The sequence below is a fragment of the Callithrix jacchus genome, chromosome 15 (genome assembly GCF_049354715.1).
Source record: "Callithrix jacchus isolate 240 chromosome 15, calJac240_pri, whole genome shotgun sequence".
Lineage (NCBI taxonomy): Eukaryota > Metazoa > Chordata > Mammalia > Primates > Cebidae > Callithrix > Callithrix jacchus.
The window spans coordinates 15,136,941-15,152,798 of record NC_133516.1 but is presented as its reverse complement, the minus strand read 5'-3'; the positions used below and the strand labels follow the sequence as shown (position 1 = coordinate 15,152,798).

Below are 15,858 nucleotides of genomic sequence, written 5' to 3'. Positions count from 1 at the left end.
ACTGGCAAGTGAAAGAGCCAAGATTTAAACCTGTGTCTCTGTCTCCAAGCCCAGGCAGGCACGTTCTTTCCAAGACGCTACATTGCCTCTCACTTTCCAAGTAGCTGCATTCCAAGAGGAGAGGACATCAGGTCCAGCAGACCCCAGGCTTTTCCTACCTCCTCCACTTGCCCTATCTACATGGGACTCACAGCAGTCACAGGGGAAGGGACAGCCTAGAAAGCAGAGTGAGGATTGTCTGCTCTTCTTCCGGGAAGAGGTAAACGTTTACCAAGGTAATAGCAAACACAACTTAGCTGGCTTGGATAGAGATGGAGGGGACAGAGTACACTTAAAACTGCAGTATGGGCCAGGCGCGGTGGCTCACGCCTGTAATCCCAGCACTTTGGGAGGCCAAGGTGGGTGGATCACGAAGTCAAGATATCGAGACCATCCTGGTCAACATGGTGAAACGCTGTCTCTATTAAAAATATAAAAAATTAGCTGGGCATGGTGGCGTGTGCCTGTAATCCCAGCTACTCAGGAGGCTGAGGCAGGAGAATTGCCTGAACCCAGGAGGTGGAGGTTGCTGTGAGCCGAGATCGCGCCATTGCACTCCAGCCTGGGTAACAAGAGCGAAACTCTGTCTCAAAAAAAAAAAAACTGCAGTATGGAAGAAAAGTGACTTTGTGGAATACTAGGCAGGACTGTGCTGGTGATGTACTTTTTAAAAAAAAAAAAACAACCTGGTGCAGAGGCAAGATATAATAATAATATTAATATCCAACATTGGTGTGTCAGGCATTGCTCTAAGCACTGCATAAGATAGAGCAGTAGTGGGAGATCTCAATTATTCAAACAGCTGGAAGTTTAATTTTGCTATCAGTCTAGCATCAGCAAAAATCCCGATTTGCCTCACTGACTCATCTCCAGTGTAGGATCTGGCATCTGCCTTCCTGGGTTTGCATCCTGGCTCCGCCATCTTGTAGAGGGGGAAGCTATGGAGCCTTGAGCAAGCATCTTAGCCCCTAAGAGGCCCTGTCAGCTGAGGGTAGTAATGCTGCCTCCCTCATCCTGTTCATGTGACAATCCCAAGAGATAATGTATGTGAATCCTAGCACAGTGCCCAAGGAAGTTTTCACCAAGCATGAGTTGCTAATATCATTATTTTTCCTGCTCAGAAGGGAAAGGGATGTTTTGACCAACAGTGAATACATTGAGATGATGTGGAAGCGGCTACAACCAATAGGGGTGGTGACCGCTTCACCTAGAGGGTGATAAAGAGAAAAGTGTGACCCAATGGACTCTAGCCTAAATCCCTAATTACGAATATGCGCATGAAGGACAGGAGGGTGGAAGACATTCCAAAATAAATTTCTAAGGAGGCATGAATCACATTGAAAAGAAAAGAAAAAGGAGTTGGTTTTTGTTTTTCAGTCAACGTGACAGCAACAGAGAGTGCTAGCTGAGCCCATGCTTTCAGGGAACTGTACACACACACACAAAGGCACAGCCTGGGCACACAACCAGATAGGAATACACAAAAGCAGCTCAGACCTGTGAGCCTGGCTTCAGGCTAACTGAAGGCCAAGCTGAATGCTAGACAACGTTTGAAGCAAAAAAGAACATAGAAAGCATAGCTTAATAGGACTTTGCCATTCTGGAAGAGTTTTCATCTTTTCCAAAGAGAGTGGCCTCAAAGTAAAAACGGAAGAAAAGATGCCAGAGGTAGTTACTAGAGCCCAGGGTAGATCAATGGAGAACCAACTGGCTTTGAAAAACACACATTTGAATCCAAGTTGCTGGACAAGCCTATAGATGTCATTCAGGGGCCACTTCGACAAATCCAGAAAACAGAGTAAGTTGTAGCCAATAAGAGGTACACAAATGTCTTTCCTGTGTTCAAAAAATAAGAATAAGGTACATTGTGCAAACCACAGACTGAGACACTTTATTCCAGTAGATTGTTAACCAAGTATTTAGGCTTTCACACAGCTATTGGTGACTTTTTTTTTTTTTTTTTTTTGAGACAGAGTCTTGCTCTGTCACCAGGTGCCAGGCTGGGGTGCAGTGGTGCAATCTCGGCTCGCTGCAACCTCTGTCTCCTGGATTCAAGCGGTTCTTCTGCCTCAGCCATCTGAGTAGCTGGGACTACAGGCGCGTGCCACCATGCCCAGCTAATTTTTGTATTTTAGTAGAGACAGGGTTTCACCACGTTTACCAGGATGGTCTCGATCTCTTGACCTCATGATCTGCCCGCCTTGGCCTCCCAAAGTGCTGGGATTGCAGACAGGAGAGATATTGGTGACTTAATATGAGTTCTCTTAGTCCTTTTCTGATAGAGGTTGTGGGGTGGTCATTTAGGAAATGCTGTTTGATCTCAGCACAATGTTTTATGTTTTCATGAAAAGAGCAGAGGATTGAGGTCTGGAGACTTGGATGCATATCTAGCTCCACCATTAATAAGTTGGATGACCACAGGGAAGCTTCCTAACCTCACAGCATCTCATTTATGAAAGATGAGGCATGAGAGATGAGAGGCATCTTCCTTTATGTGCCTCTCATCTCTAAGGTTCCATCAGTCTCTCTTACAATAAAAAGTAGAGCCAGGCACAGTGGTTCACATCTGTAATCCCAGCACTTTGGGAGGCCAAGGTGGGTGGATCACAAGGTCAGAAGTTCAAGACCAGCCTGACCAACATGGTGAAATCCCTTCTCTACTAAAAATACAAAAATTAGCCAGGCATGGTGGCACATGCCTGTAATCCCAGCTACTCAGGAGGCTGAGATGGGAGAATCGCTTGAACCTGGGAGGCAGAGGTTACAGTGAGCTGAGATCGCGCACCTCTACACCCCAGCCTGGGTGGCAGAGTGAGACTCCATCTCAAAAAAATAATAAAATTTTAAAAAAGGAGGCTGGGTAACAGTCCAGTTCAGAAGATGCAGCTGCGATAGAGCAGCCATCCCCCAAGGGAGGTTAATGCATAATGTCTGGTGTTAAACTGACCAAGGAGAGGGCTTGGTCTCTGTTTTTTCTCTTTATACTCACATATTAATAACTTAATCCCCAAATGATGGGAGTGCTGCGACAAAAGGTTACAGAATGAAGACTGGAAGTAAGCTGGGTGGACTAGAGGAAACTTGGGCTGAAAGCCAATTAATTAACATAAATGTAAAGCTTTATATCTATTTTATTTTTTTAAATCTATGCAGGTTCAGATTGGGGAAGAGTTGAATGAGAAATAGATCATGAGATGGTCTGGGTGCTGGAGATGACCACCCATTTAGGCTGAAGCGATGTTGTCATCTAGCAGCTAACGAAAGGGCCAGTGCAAACTTGATCATATTGAACAAGGATAGCGATGACGGATAACGTGCTGAGCTCTTACGTGAGCTTTGCACGTCATCTCGTTTCTGGGGCACGATAAAATTTCAGCCACAAGAAGTACTGGTGTGGTAGCCACCTGCCCCCATCGGATCCTGTCATTAGTGTTGTTTTTCAGTGCTGGGTACCCTGCCAGATAGGAGGGCAACCAACTAGAGTGTGTGCAGAACAGGGCAGCCAGGATGGGAAAGATCCGAAAGCCAAGTCCCACAGGAGAGGATGAAGAAAGCTGACAGTCTAGAGGTGGCGCAACCTCATAGTGTGAGAGAGAGGAGAAATAAGAGAAAAATAGAGTTGGGCTCTGACTGCCTGCCCTTAAGTCTGTGTACTTCCCCTTGTAAGTTGTGTAACTTTGGGCAAGTTACTTAACCTCCTCTCTATCTCAGTTTCCCCAGTGTAAAAAGAGGATAGTCATAGTAACTAACTCATAGGATTATTATGAAGATAATAAATGAGATGTGTATGAAATTGTGTGTGGTAAACGGCCCTGCTTAATACACATGCGAAACAGTCATCATCATCATCTATCTGGGGGCTGACCCACGGAGGAGGAAGGAGGATGACGCTGTATGGGTTCAGAAGGGAGAACAGGACCAACCAGTGGAAACAAGAATAGGAGATAATCCAGACCAACATACAGAGACCTCTCAAATTATCAGAACTTCCCAATGAAAACATGAGTTCCCAGTTAACAGAGGTGATCACTGTATTCCATCTTGTAGTTGGGGAAACAAGATAACGTAACTTAAGAACTGCAAAGAAATCAGGAGGTGAGTCACTATGAACGGCAAGAAGCCTTCTAGTCCTCCTCTGATGGCAACAATATATTTCTAGTCTCCCTCTATTGATAAGTCTCTGAAAGTTTGGGTTTGTATATAACCTCAAAGACAGTGGATTTTTATCTTCTCCGTGAATGTGTTTCATTTTTTTCTTTCTTGAATAAGCAAGCTAAGGACTATGTACTTTGTAGTCAAATCCTCCCCAACTTTGAACCTCTGCTCTTATTTGTTAGTTTTGCAATCTTGATAACTTAGCTCAACTCTCTGGGTCCAGTGTTTTCTGTAAGTGAAATAAACTACCTACTGTCCTGAGGAACAAGGATCAAAGCTGTTGTATCTCGCTGTGTTGGTAAGCACAATGCCAAAGTGGGCTGACTTTATAGATACATGAGATGCAAATTCAAGCTTTCTGGCTCTTCGTACCTGGTGGGGATTGCAAATTGTAGAGATTGGATAAAGAAACTCTGCTCCTTCAGCAAGCACATATGCCAAAAGTGTGCTTACGATACAGACACAGGAGACAGGCAAATTCTGAAAACCTTCCAAAGCTTAAAGTCTTGTGTGTCTCACAGGAGAGATAAAACAGAAGGGGGTAAAATGAAAATTTTCCGTCATTTGTTAGGTTCTGAATTTTCTGTCATTTGTTAGGTTCTGAATTCAGTTCCAGGAAATCTTCTAACGGTTAGGAAGGGGCAAGATTGATGATAATGAGATTAGACTGGAGAACAGTTTGGCAATTGACTTGGGAACCAGCCCTAAAGCACTTCCAAACCTAAAGATGACCCCTGGAGCCTTGTGCTGGCTCTTCCCATTCTGCAGAGCCCACCAGCACTGGATCTCTCTCATCTCACCACGGTGGTCAAAGCACTAAGCCTGAGTGACTTTGCCCATGATTTGGCTTCTGACAGTGGCAGGGTGGTGGCTGGGGACTTGTCACACCCTTTAAGACAGCACCCGCCACGCATACATACACACACGCAGAGCACCTTGGGTTGTGACACTCAGAGGACACTAACAGATGGCCTTTTCTCTCTGCCCTCCAGTGTGATGGGGTTGGGGTGGACCTGAGCAACATCTTCCTGGAAGGCATTGCCATTCTCAACATTCCCAGCATGTACGGAGGCACCAATCTCTGGGGAGAAAACAAGAAGAACCGGGCTGTGATCCGGGAAAGCAGGAAGGGTGTCACTGACCCCAAAGAACTGAAATTCTGCGTCCAAGGTAAGCCAGGAATGAGGATAATTGCTTCAGGTCAATGCCCAGTGGTAGGAGCCCTCAGGTAGATGTCGGCGGGCTTCACTCTGTGCTTCACTCCGGATACGCTGACTCATCATCCCTGATGTTGCAGTTTACAACTTAATCCAGAAGACAAAAATTCATAAGAAGCGTGTCTTAAATGACAGTCAGTTGTCAAACCGTGGGGCTCCATGAGGTTCAGAGTCAAATGCTGCCACTGTCAAGGTTACCCGTGTTCTCCAATAGCTAAATCCAATCGTCAGTTCCTAACCCTCATCTTGCTACAGCAGTCAGTAGCATGTGACCCAGTTGATCACTCCCTCTTCCTGGAAACGCTTTGTCTACTTGGCTTCTAGAACTTGACTCGCTCCTGGTTTTCCTCCCCCCTCACTGGTCACTCCTCCTCAGTCTCATTTCTCTCTGACCTCTTGATGCTGGAGGGTCCCCAGGCAGGGTTCTTGACCCTCTTCACTGTCTGTACCTAATCTCGATCACTTCGTCCAGTCATGAGATTTTATTTAAATACCACGTGTATATTCAGGCTGCCTCCATCCTGTGTCCAGCTTTCCCTGAGCTCCAGGTTCATGTGTCCAGCAGCCTGTGCCGCACTTCCCTTGTGTGTTCAGCAGACACTTCAAACTTCCTATGTCCAATGCGGAGTCCTGCCATCCCTCGCCTAAACCTTCTCCACCATAGCTGTCTTCCTCTCAGTTTGTAACTCCGGCCTTCCCATTGCAAGAGCCAAAACGCTTGGTATCATCCTGGATTCCTCTTTTTATCTCACACCTCACATCCAGTTCATCAGAAAACCTGTTAGCTCTACTTTTTAAAAACATCCAAGATTCCTCCATGTCTCACCACCTGCGTTTCTGCCATTTTGGTCTGAGCTGCCATCCTCTGTCCCTGGAACTACTGCAAAGCCTCCTCACTGGGTTCCCTGCTTCTATCCCACTGCCCTAGGTAGACTGTTGTCACCACCACATCAGATAAGTCAGATTCTGACACTCCTCTTCTCAAAATCCTGCAGTGGCTCAGTGAAAAAGCCAAATCTCACGTGAACTAGAGGGCCCCGTATGTCCTCCCATTACCTCCCAGACCTCCTCTTCTGCCACTGTCTCCATCGCTCACTCTGTGTCCACCACGCTGGCTCTTCCAACACATGCTCCCACGAACCCACTATTCTTTCTGTCTGGAACAACTGGGTAGTACGCTTTAGAGGCCACCAGCTGGGCCTTCCACTTTTAACTCACCAGAATACAGAACACAGCTTTCTGAGAATGTCCTTAAAACCACCTCTATCCCAGCGTCAAGAGCAGCCATTTTCCACCAATAATCCAAAAGGAGAGATTCGATCAAAGCTCCTGACAACTGATTCCTCTGTGGGCTTACGGGTCCTCACAGGTCCTCAAAGGACAGGTGAGCTGGGGGAGAAAGCCAGGTACAAGAGCACTGGCAGAGACGCCATACGAACAGGCAGGGAGCCGGGTTCTAGTCTAAGTGCCGCTACTAACCTATTTTTTGGCATCTCAGTTTTCTTTACTGTAAAAGCAGCATCTTCTATCGAAGTTACTTTAGGTGGATGGATGGGGTTGAACCAGATCCTTGGTTCTTAAACCAGCTGCTTGTTGAAAGTGAAGATTTGTAGACCCCAGCCCCGATCTACCAGCTCTGGGCTGGTTCCTGGGAATCTACATTTTAATGAGCTCCCCAGATGACTCTGATGGGTTGCCAGGTTTGAGCACCACTGCTACAGGCAAATGCCCGCAGTCTCCTCCATGCCTGGCATTCCACAGCTCTGTGTGCCTGTGTGCTTTGATGTCCTAGGCTGTTGGTGCTAAGGTGGGATATAATCCCACCACTAGACACCAGACACCTCCACTGACTTGAGGTGGGGGTAGGAGGTTATTCCCGTTTCACACCCATCTATTTGACAATTAGATTGTTATGTTCCAGGCCAGGTCATCAGGAAACATCACCTCCACACTTCTGTCCTTTACTCAGGAATTGTTATTTCTCTGTTGACCTCTTCCTTCTTTTCTTTTCTTCTTTTTTTTTTGAGACAGAGTCTCACTCTGTTACCCAGGCTAGAGTGCAGTGGCGCATCCCGGCTCACTGTAGCCTCCTCCTCCCAGGTTCAAGAGATTCTCCTGCCTCGGCCTCCCGAGCAGCTGGAATTGTAGGCACCCACCATCACACCTGGCTACTTCTTTTGTATTTTTAGAAGAGATGGGGTTTCTCCATGTTGACCAGGCTGGTTTCAAACTCCTGCCCTCAGGTGATCCACCCGCCTCAGCTTCCCAAAGTGCTGGGATTACAGGCATGACTTACCACAACCATCAAGTTCTTCTGTTGACCTCTTAAGTCCTCTTTATTTCACACAGTAAACTTTTCAGCGTATAAAGCTGAATGTGTTCCTCCTTCCTCCCTCAGCAGGGGAAGTTGTGGGTGCTAAGAGAGGATGGGGGGAGCACTGGAGGTTGTATCAAGTTCCCGCAAATTTTCCTACCCTGGTGCTCCTGTCTCAACCCCCACTCTGGCATCTAGCTCCCTCAGAGCACAGAAGGGAATGAGCAGAGCCGAATCCCCACCACTGACCCCCATCCCCACCATCCCACATCCCCACTTCCACTCTCCACCACACTGGGGCTTGAGGAAGTTCTTGATGAGATCATGTGCTGATCAAGGACAACCTTCATCTTCCCCTTACATGTCTGACTTTATATCTTCCCCTTCTTCAAGCCAGAGCAAAATGTCTGCTGATTGCTTTTGACTATCAATATACAGGAACTCTCTTCTCCAAATCCCTCTTTCTCACCCCTACAATGTGCTTTCAGAGCTAGAAGTGAAGCCACTTCCTGTTCTTTAGATGAGGACATGAGCTGATCAGAAGGGAGGGCAAGGAGCGGGCACTGACATCTGGGCTTTGCAGAGACACCAGCTCTGAGCTTTCTTCTTGAAAGGGCTATCTATGATCTCATGTAAGTCGGGTTAATGGGAAAAGGCAACGAATTTAGTAAGAAAGCATTAGCCTGGGAGTCAGAAGACTGGAGCTCCAGCCCAGACTCTGCCTATCACTAGTGTGTGACCTGAGGCAAGTCCTTTCACCTTCTTGGGTCTCAGTTTCCTGTATATGTAAAATAAGCAAGTCTGACAATCATATTTTAAGATTTCTTACAGTTCCGCAAAATTAAGGCATAGTCAAATTTTGGTCTACATAGACTCTTTCTTGGACAGAATTGTATTCAGATTTCTCCCTTCTTTCAGTGTATTTTGTCACGGGATTTATAGGCTAGTGGCTGAGGAGGCAGGGCGCTCTCTCTGCAGCCTCTTCCTGTGTTGTGATTCTCAACTCAGCAGTTTCACTGGGGTTGGAGGAGAGGGAGAAGTCAGGCGAGCACAGCAGGCGGGAATGAGCTTATCATAGGAAGCGCAAGAGGAAATGACAATGGAAGGGGTTACTGTCAAATCTCTCTCATCAGGCCGCGCACGGTGGCTCACACCTGTAATCCCAGTACTTTGGGAGGCCAAGGCGGACAGATTACTTGAGGTCAGGTGTCTGCGACCAGCCTGGCCAAAATGGTGAAAACCCATCTCTACAAAAAATAAAATACACAAATTAGCCAGGCATGGTAGCACACACCTGTAATCCCAGCTACTCAGGAGGCTGAGGCAGGAGAATTGCTTGAACCCAGGGGGCAGAGGTTTCAGTCAGCTGAGATCACACCACTACACTCCAGCCTGGGCAACAGAGTGAGACTCTGTCTCAAAAAAAAAAACTCTCTCTCATTAAAGATTAGTCTTTCTCCTGGTAAAAACTATCCAAGTAAGAAGGTCATTCAAGATGAGCATGGTATGGGTTCTACAGAAACATTGGCTGATAAGAAAGCAATAAGGGGTATTGGGAAAAGCCCCAGGCTTGCAGTTAATCTGGGTTTAAATTTTGCCTTTATGCTTTCTAGTTTTAGAGAAGTTACCCAGCTTCCCTGAGTCTCAGCTTCCTCATCTGTAAAACTGGCATAATAATACATGGCTTCTTAGTAAGACGATGGATGTGAAAGTGCCTGGAACATAGTATAATAAGCTCAAACTTAAAAAAAAAAAAAAAGTCCCTACCCCTTTAATTCTATTTTGTGCCAGAGAATGCCAGTTGATTCACATTTGAAGTGCTTGTCCTAAGTAGTACTATCCACCTGCACTACCACTAAGAAAGAGCAGAGCTCAGCTGGGCACGGTGGCTCATGCCTATAATCCCAGCACGTTGGGAGACCGAGGGGGGTGGATCACCTGAGGTCAGGAGTTAGAGACCAGCCTGACCAACATGGTGAAACCCTGTCTCTACTAAAAATACAAAATTAGCCGAGCATGGTGGCACATGTCTGTAATCCCAGCTACTTGGGAGGCTGAAGCAGGAGAATCTCAACCCCAGGAGGTGGAGGTTGCAGTGAGCCGAGATCACACCATTGCACTCCAGCCTGGGCAACAAGAGTGAAACTCCATTTCAAAAAAGAAAAGAAAGAGCAGAGCTCCTACCAAACTTCAGCCCAGCCTTTGTCATAGCACATTTTAAACTTATATTACCAATTGTGCCTACTATCTTATTTTTTAAACCTTTCAGATTCCAAGGATGGAAGCTGGGTGTTATTAATCTTTGGATCCCCAGTGCCTGGCCTCAAGAAATTACCCCCCCCACACACACACACACAAAAGGTTATTAGTTACATGAGAAGCATATGGAATTTGCTGTTTTATTTTTTATGACAACAATAAGAATGGTGAGACACCGTCTCTTGTATTTCTATTTCATTTTGGCTTGCAAATGATTTTGCATGTATTAACTTACTGTAATCCTAACCAGAAGCCCATGAGCAAGGCTGTCCCCAGCCTCCTCCTGATCTCTATTTCATAGTTGGGAAAATCAAAGGCCCAGAGAAAGGGTAGTATTTATACAGTTTACATCCAGCAGTGGCACCTGAACAAGATTCAAGCTTGTAACTCCTAGCCTAGCCCAAATGGCTAGGGTCTAGAAAATATGTTAGCAAGCCTACTGAGCATAAGGCAGGCACTCAGGAGATAGAAAGTGTTTAGACCCAGTCCGAGGAAAGGCTCCACAACTACTTGTTGGAATTCTGCTCCCTCTGCAAGGCCTACCCAATGGCCATCTCCCCACTGGAAGTGAGCCCAGCCTGTGAATTCCCTGAGCACTTAATTTTGCCTTCTGTCTCATCAATACACTGGGAGTAAGTTGGCCTGTGTCACAGGCACATGTGTTCTCATCATATGTTTTCCCTGCCATTACCTGGAAAATGAGGATCATGTGTTCTTTATCTCTTGTCCCTTTCTAAGCCGCCCACCCTGCCTGGCCCACATGTTCTACAGAAACATGTGTTGGAAGAGGGGGCAGAAGGGAAGGAATCTTGCCTCCAGTTTGCCAGTAGGCAGTAGATTCTAGAGCAGGACAGGAACAGGCACTGAGTGAAAAGTCTTAAGAAGAAAAAACCGGCCAGGCACGGTGGCTCACACCTGTAATCCCAGCACTTGGGAGGCCAAGGCAGGTGAGTCACCTGAGGTCAGGAGTTCTAGACCAGCCTGGCCAATGTGGTGAAACCCCATCTCTACTAAAAATACAAAAATTAGCTGGGCATGGTGGTGTGTGCCTGTAATCCCAGGTACTCTGGAAGCTAAGGCAGGAGAATTGCTTGAACCCAGGAAGTAGAGGTTGCAATGAGCCAAGATCACTCCATTGCACTCCAGCCTAGGTAACAAGCGTGAAATCTGTCTAGAAAAAAAAAAATCTTAGAGTGACATGTGAGTATTTTCCAAGCTGAGAATTTAATTTCATGGAGTTATTATGAACTCATTTGATAAGTAAGATGTGCTGACCATCCTCAAAAAGGTAATTCAAATATAGCCTAGAGGACTTGCAATCACGAGAGGGTAGAGTAGAGACTCACCATTGAACTAGAATTCAGAAGACCCAGAGCTTCTCACCACCAGTCGTGGATTAGGTGAACCACTGGACATCTCCAGCCTCTTTTTCAATGCTTACAAGATGGAAACAAGTATGGTGTCCCTCCCTCAGCAATGTTTTGAGGGTTAAATGAGGTCATCCGTGTAGGGACTCAGCAGAGCACCCGGAACTTGGTGAGCAGTTGGTCAGCAGTAATCAGAATTATCGTTACCTGTGGGGGAAGTATTTGGAATATTATAAGACCCCATCTCTACTAAAAATACAAAATTATCCAGGTGTGGTGGTGCGTGTCTGTAATCCCAGCTACTGGGGGGCTGAGGCAGGAGAATCACTTGAACCTGGGAGGTGGAGATTGTGATGAGCTGAGATCGTGCCATTGCACTCCAGCCTGGGCGACAAGAGTGAAACTCTGTCTCCAAAAAAATAAAGAAAAATAGAATCTTACAAGAAAGTGACCAAATTAGAATTTCACTCTCTGGTTTACTGCTTCAGGATTTGATCTATTATCTTTAAATTGCCTATGGCTCTAACAACCTGTAATTCTAGGGTGATGTATTGGCACTGTGCCTATGTCTGTTTGGCTGTTGCTGCCCACGTAGAGTTCCACCTGAGCAGGCTGTCCAGTGAAGCAGGGGGAAGGGGAGGGTGGCCAATCTCAAATCCTGGTGACGCACCAAGGGCATGGCACAAGGCTGGGTCGGACCCCTGAGGTTGAGGAGCAACCTGGGAAGCTATGCCATTGTTTCTTTCTGGCCCCAGCCTAAAACATAAATGCAGAGGCTTCCTGCGTATTTTCTCAGGCTCTTCACTGATCCTCATGCCTGCTCCTATCCAGCCTTCAGTCTCCAGCCAGTGGTGGCCTTGAGCCTGTGTTATCCACACCTGGCACCACTGGCTTCTGATTTTAAAGCAGCTTTCCTCTCAGTGATTTCTCAGTCAATCCCATTTGAGCTGCAAATGGTGTGTCCTAGAGAAGGTTTTGTTTTATTTTATTTTATTTTATTTTACCGAGATGGAGTTTCTCTCTTTCTGCCCAGGCTGGAGTACAATGGTATGGTCTCTGCTCACTGCAACCTCCATCTCCCAGGTTCAAGCGATTCTCCTGCCTCAACCTCCCGAGTAGCTGGGATTACAGGCACACACCACCACGCCCAGCTAATTTTTGTATTTTTAGTAGATACAGAGTTTCTCCATGTTGGCCAGACTGGCCTCGAACTCCTGACCTCAGGTGATCAGCCCGCCTCGGCCTTCCAAAGTGCTGGGATTACAGGCGTGAGCCACTGCCCCCAGCCCCTAAAGAAGGTTTTAAATGGGTAGGGCAAAACCTCCCCAGACTCTCACTAGATAATACTTTTTACAATTCTTGGTAAAAAACAGCAGGGAGACAGACCCCCTTGGTAGTGTTAGTGTTCACTTTGAGTCATTTTTCCCAGCAGTGGGGACAGGCTTCCTGTCAGTTTATTCGACACATACTTACAAAGCCATCACCAAGTGCCAGGCCCCATGGTACAATGGTGAACAAAACTAAAAACAAACATCGTCCTTATAGCCATTGGGAAGTGGGGGAGCCAGGCCTCAATAAAATAATCCCACAGACAGGCATATAATTAGGAACTGTGCTAAGTGCTAAGAATTGCACAGCTACCCAGGACCCAAGCAAGGCCAGCAAACCAGTGTGTAGCTCATAGGCTTGCCTGTGGCCTCATTCACCTGGTACTCAGACCAATGGAGCACAGCAGGCACACGCGCTCTCCAGGCAAATATGTGCAATCATCAGATCTGCCCTCCTAGATGTGGGAACCTTACCCGGGAAGGGGGAAACCTTGGCTCTGATACTTTGCAAGCACATATGGTTCAATCTGTGTGTGTACTGCGCCCATGTGGATTCTCACTAATTATAAGGACTGTGCCCTGAATTCCTACGCAAGGGAACAGGATGCCATTCAGCCACCTCAGATTCATACTCGCAGGTGAGGAACTAAGATCAGCTGAGACACCAAAATAATGTGAGCACGGGTTCATTGCTTCTCATGGCTTTCTTTTCACTTTATGAAGCCATAACAGAATGTGGCCTCAGGGGTTCAGGAGCTGTCCAGGTCTGCAGAGTCCCAATTTTCCCATTCAGTGGAGATTTGACAGTCACAGTGAGACACGGTCAGCCACCACTCTTTCTAGTTGAGAGAAAATAAAAATGTTCCTTAAAAGTTTGCATTTAACAGAGATCTCTGGCCCAGGTCTCTCCTGTGAACTGAGACAGAGCAAGGCAGGTGACCTCTAAGGAGCCCCAGATGTCCTCTGGGTGCTGCACTGGGAAGTAACCACGGCAACATACATATCATTCTCGTTAAACATTTGCAGGCCTACAGAGACGTTTTGCTTGTCATAGGAAATCACAGCTTTGTCATTTAGTCCTTCAAGCAGCCCACGTTAGAATCAACATGCCCCAAACTAGTCATTATCTTCCCCCTCTTTACATGGCCTTCCCCCTCCTAGAAACACTGCTTCCTCCCCGAACCCATGTTCCCTGCCTTATTGATGTCTCACCTGTTGCCCAAGCTGGAGATCCAGAGTCACACGTTTCCCTTCATGACTGGCTTGAGGAACTCTCACATAATTATTTATTCACATGGTGTTTCTCCCATCAGACTATGAGGCCCTTAGGAGGCCCTAGATGTCATAATCCCTTCTATATCCCTGTGCCTGGCAAAATCTCAAGAGGCCTTAAAAAGGCTTGTTAATATTGGTTGTCCAAATGTACCCAGTCAGGAGCGCATGGAGCAGTGAGTTAGGGAATTGTTTTTGAGTTGGTGTCAGCAAGAGTGAATTTGTGTGAGTGATGCTGGCATGCGCTGTTCCAGGACCCCTCTGCCAGCATCCGCCTGTACTGGAGTTCAGGAGGTCAACCTCCAATCCTCACTTTTTCCTCCTCTCAAGCCCCTTTCTATTCCCAGCTGACTCCACGTCAGGCTGTAGCTGTGGTCTGTCTCCACAGACCTCTCATGGCATCTGGCAGGATCTGCCTTGCTGGACTCTGAAGAGTTAGACCAGGTATGTTTTTGCAGCTTACCAATGCAGGCCATTCAACATGGTTCTCAGATGCCTGTTTCCATAGAAACTGTGATGCTTTCTTTTCTGTTTTTTGTTGTTGTTGTTGTCGTTGTCGTTTTTGAGACAGAGTCTTGCTCTGTCGCCAGGCACCAGGCTGGAGTGTAGTGGCACGATTTCAGCTCACTGCAACCTCCACCTCCCAGGTTCAAGCCATTCTCCTGCCTCAGCCTCCCAAGAAGCTGGGACTACAGGCATGTGCCACCATGCCCAGCTAATTTTTGTATTTTTAGTAGAGATGGGGTTTCACCATATTGGCCAGGATGGTCTCAATCTCTTGACCTCCTGATCCGCCCGCCTTGGCTTCCCAAAGTGCTGGGATTACCAGTGTGAGCCACGACGCCCAGCCGAAACTGCAATGTTTTCTATGATATATAAACATCCCAGCACTTTGGGAGGCCGAAGCGGGTAGATCACGAGGTCAAGAGATCGAGACCATCCCGGTCAACATGGTGAAACCCCGTCTCTACTAAAAATACAAAACATTAGCTGGGCACAGTGGCGTGTGCCTGTAATCCCAGCTACTCAGGAGGCTGAGGCAGGAGAATTGCCTGAACCCAGGAGGCAGAGGTTGCGGTGAGCCGAGATCGCGCCATTGCACTCCAGCCTGGGTAACAAGAGCGAAACTCCGTCTCAAAAAAAAGAAAAAAAAAAAGAAATCCCAGAATCATAGACTGCTTAGAAATGTAGATATTATTTTGTTCCCTGGATAGGGAAAGGTGAAGAGAACCAGCAAGGTGAAGTGGCTTGCCCTTGGCCAAACCCAGGTGAGAAATCCAGAGCTTCCGGCTCACACAGACCAGTCCTCAATCCTCTACAGCAGGGGTGGCAAGCCTTTTCTGTAAAGGACCATGTAGTAACTACTAAATTAATTATGCTGTGTGCATTATACAGTCTCTGATGCAATTACTCATCTCTGTCCACTTAGCATGAAAACCACCATAGGTAATATTTCAATGAACGAGCACGGCTGTATACTGATAAAACTTTATTTACAAAGGCAAACAGCAGGCTAGATTTGATCCTCAAACCATTGTTAGTCATCCCTGCACTAGAACACCATGTGGTCCAAGAACCAGGAGCACTGGCCTTGCATGGGTGTGTGACAGAAGGGCAGACTCTCAAGTCCCACACCAGGCCTGCTGAAGCAGAATCTGCATCTCAGCAAGATCTGCTGGCGACCGCACACACACAGAAGGTTTTGAGAAGCACTGCACTGGTAAGCCTGGTTTCTCCTCCAAAGAATACCAAGCATAAATTTTATAAATCAGAAAAATGAAGCCCAGGGAGGTTCATTGACCTATCGAAGGTGACACTAATTGGTGCATCTGGCACTGGACCTAAGTATTCCAAACATACTTTGATATACATTCCTTTTATATACAGCAGAGTAACCACCCCAACCC

The 15,858-nt window shown here is 46.8% G+C and overlaps 1 protein-coding gene across 12 annotated transcripts in view; it reads left to right on the top strand.

Moving 5' to 3' along the window:
• The window catches only part of DGKG (diacylglycerol kinase gamma), a 211,833-nt gene that overhangs the window by 163,064 nt on the left and 32,911 nt on the right, over positions 1 to 15,858 (top strand). For all 12 annotated transcript variants that reach the window (XM_035274700.3, XM_035274698.3, XM_078350447.1 and 9 more), the window contains one exon: positions 5,187 to 5,364. In XM_035274700.3, coding sequence (XP_035130591.1) covers positions 5,187 to 5,364 — 178 coding nt within the window. The remainder of the gene's footprint in view (positions 1 to 5,186; positions 5,365 to 15,858) is intronic.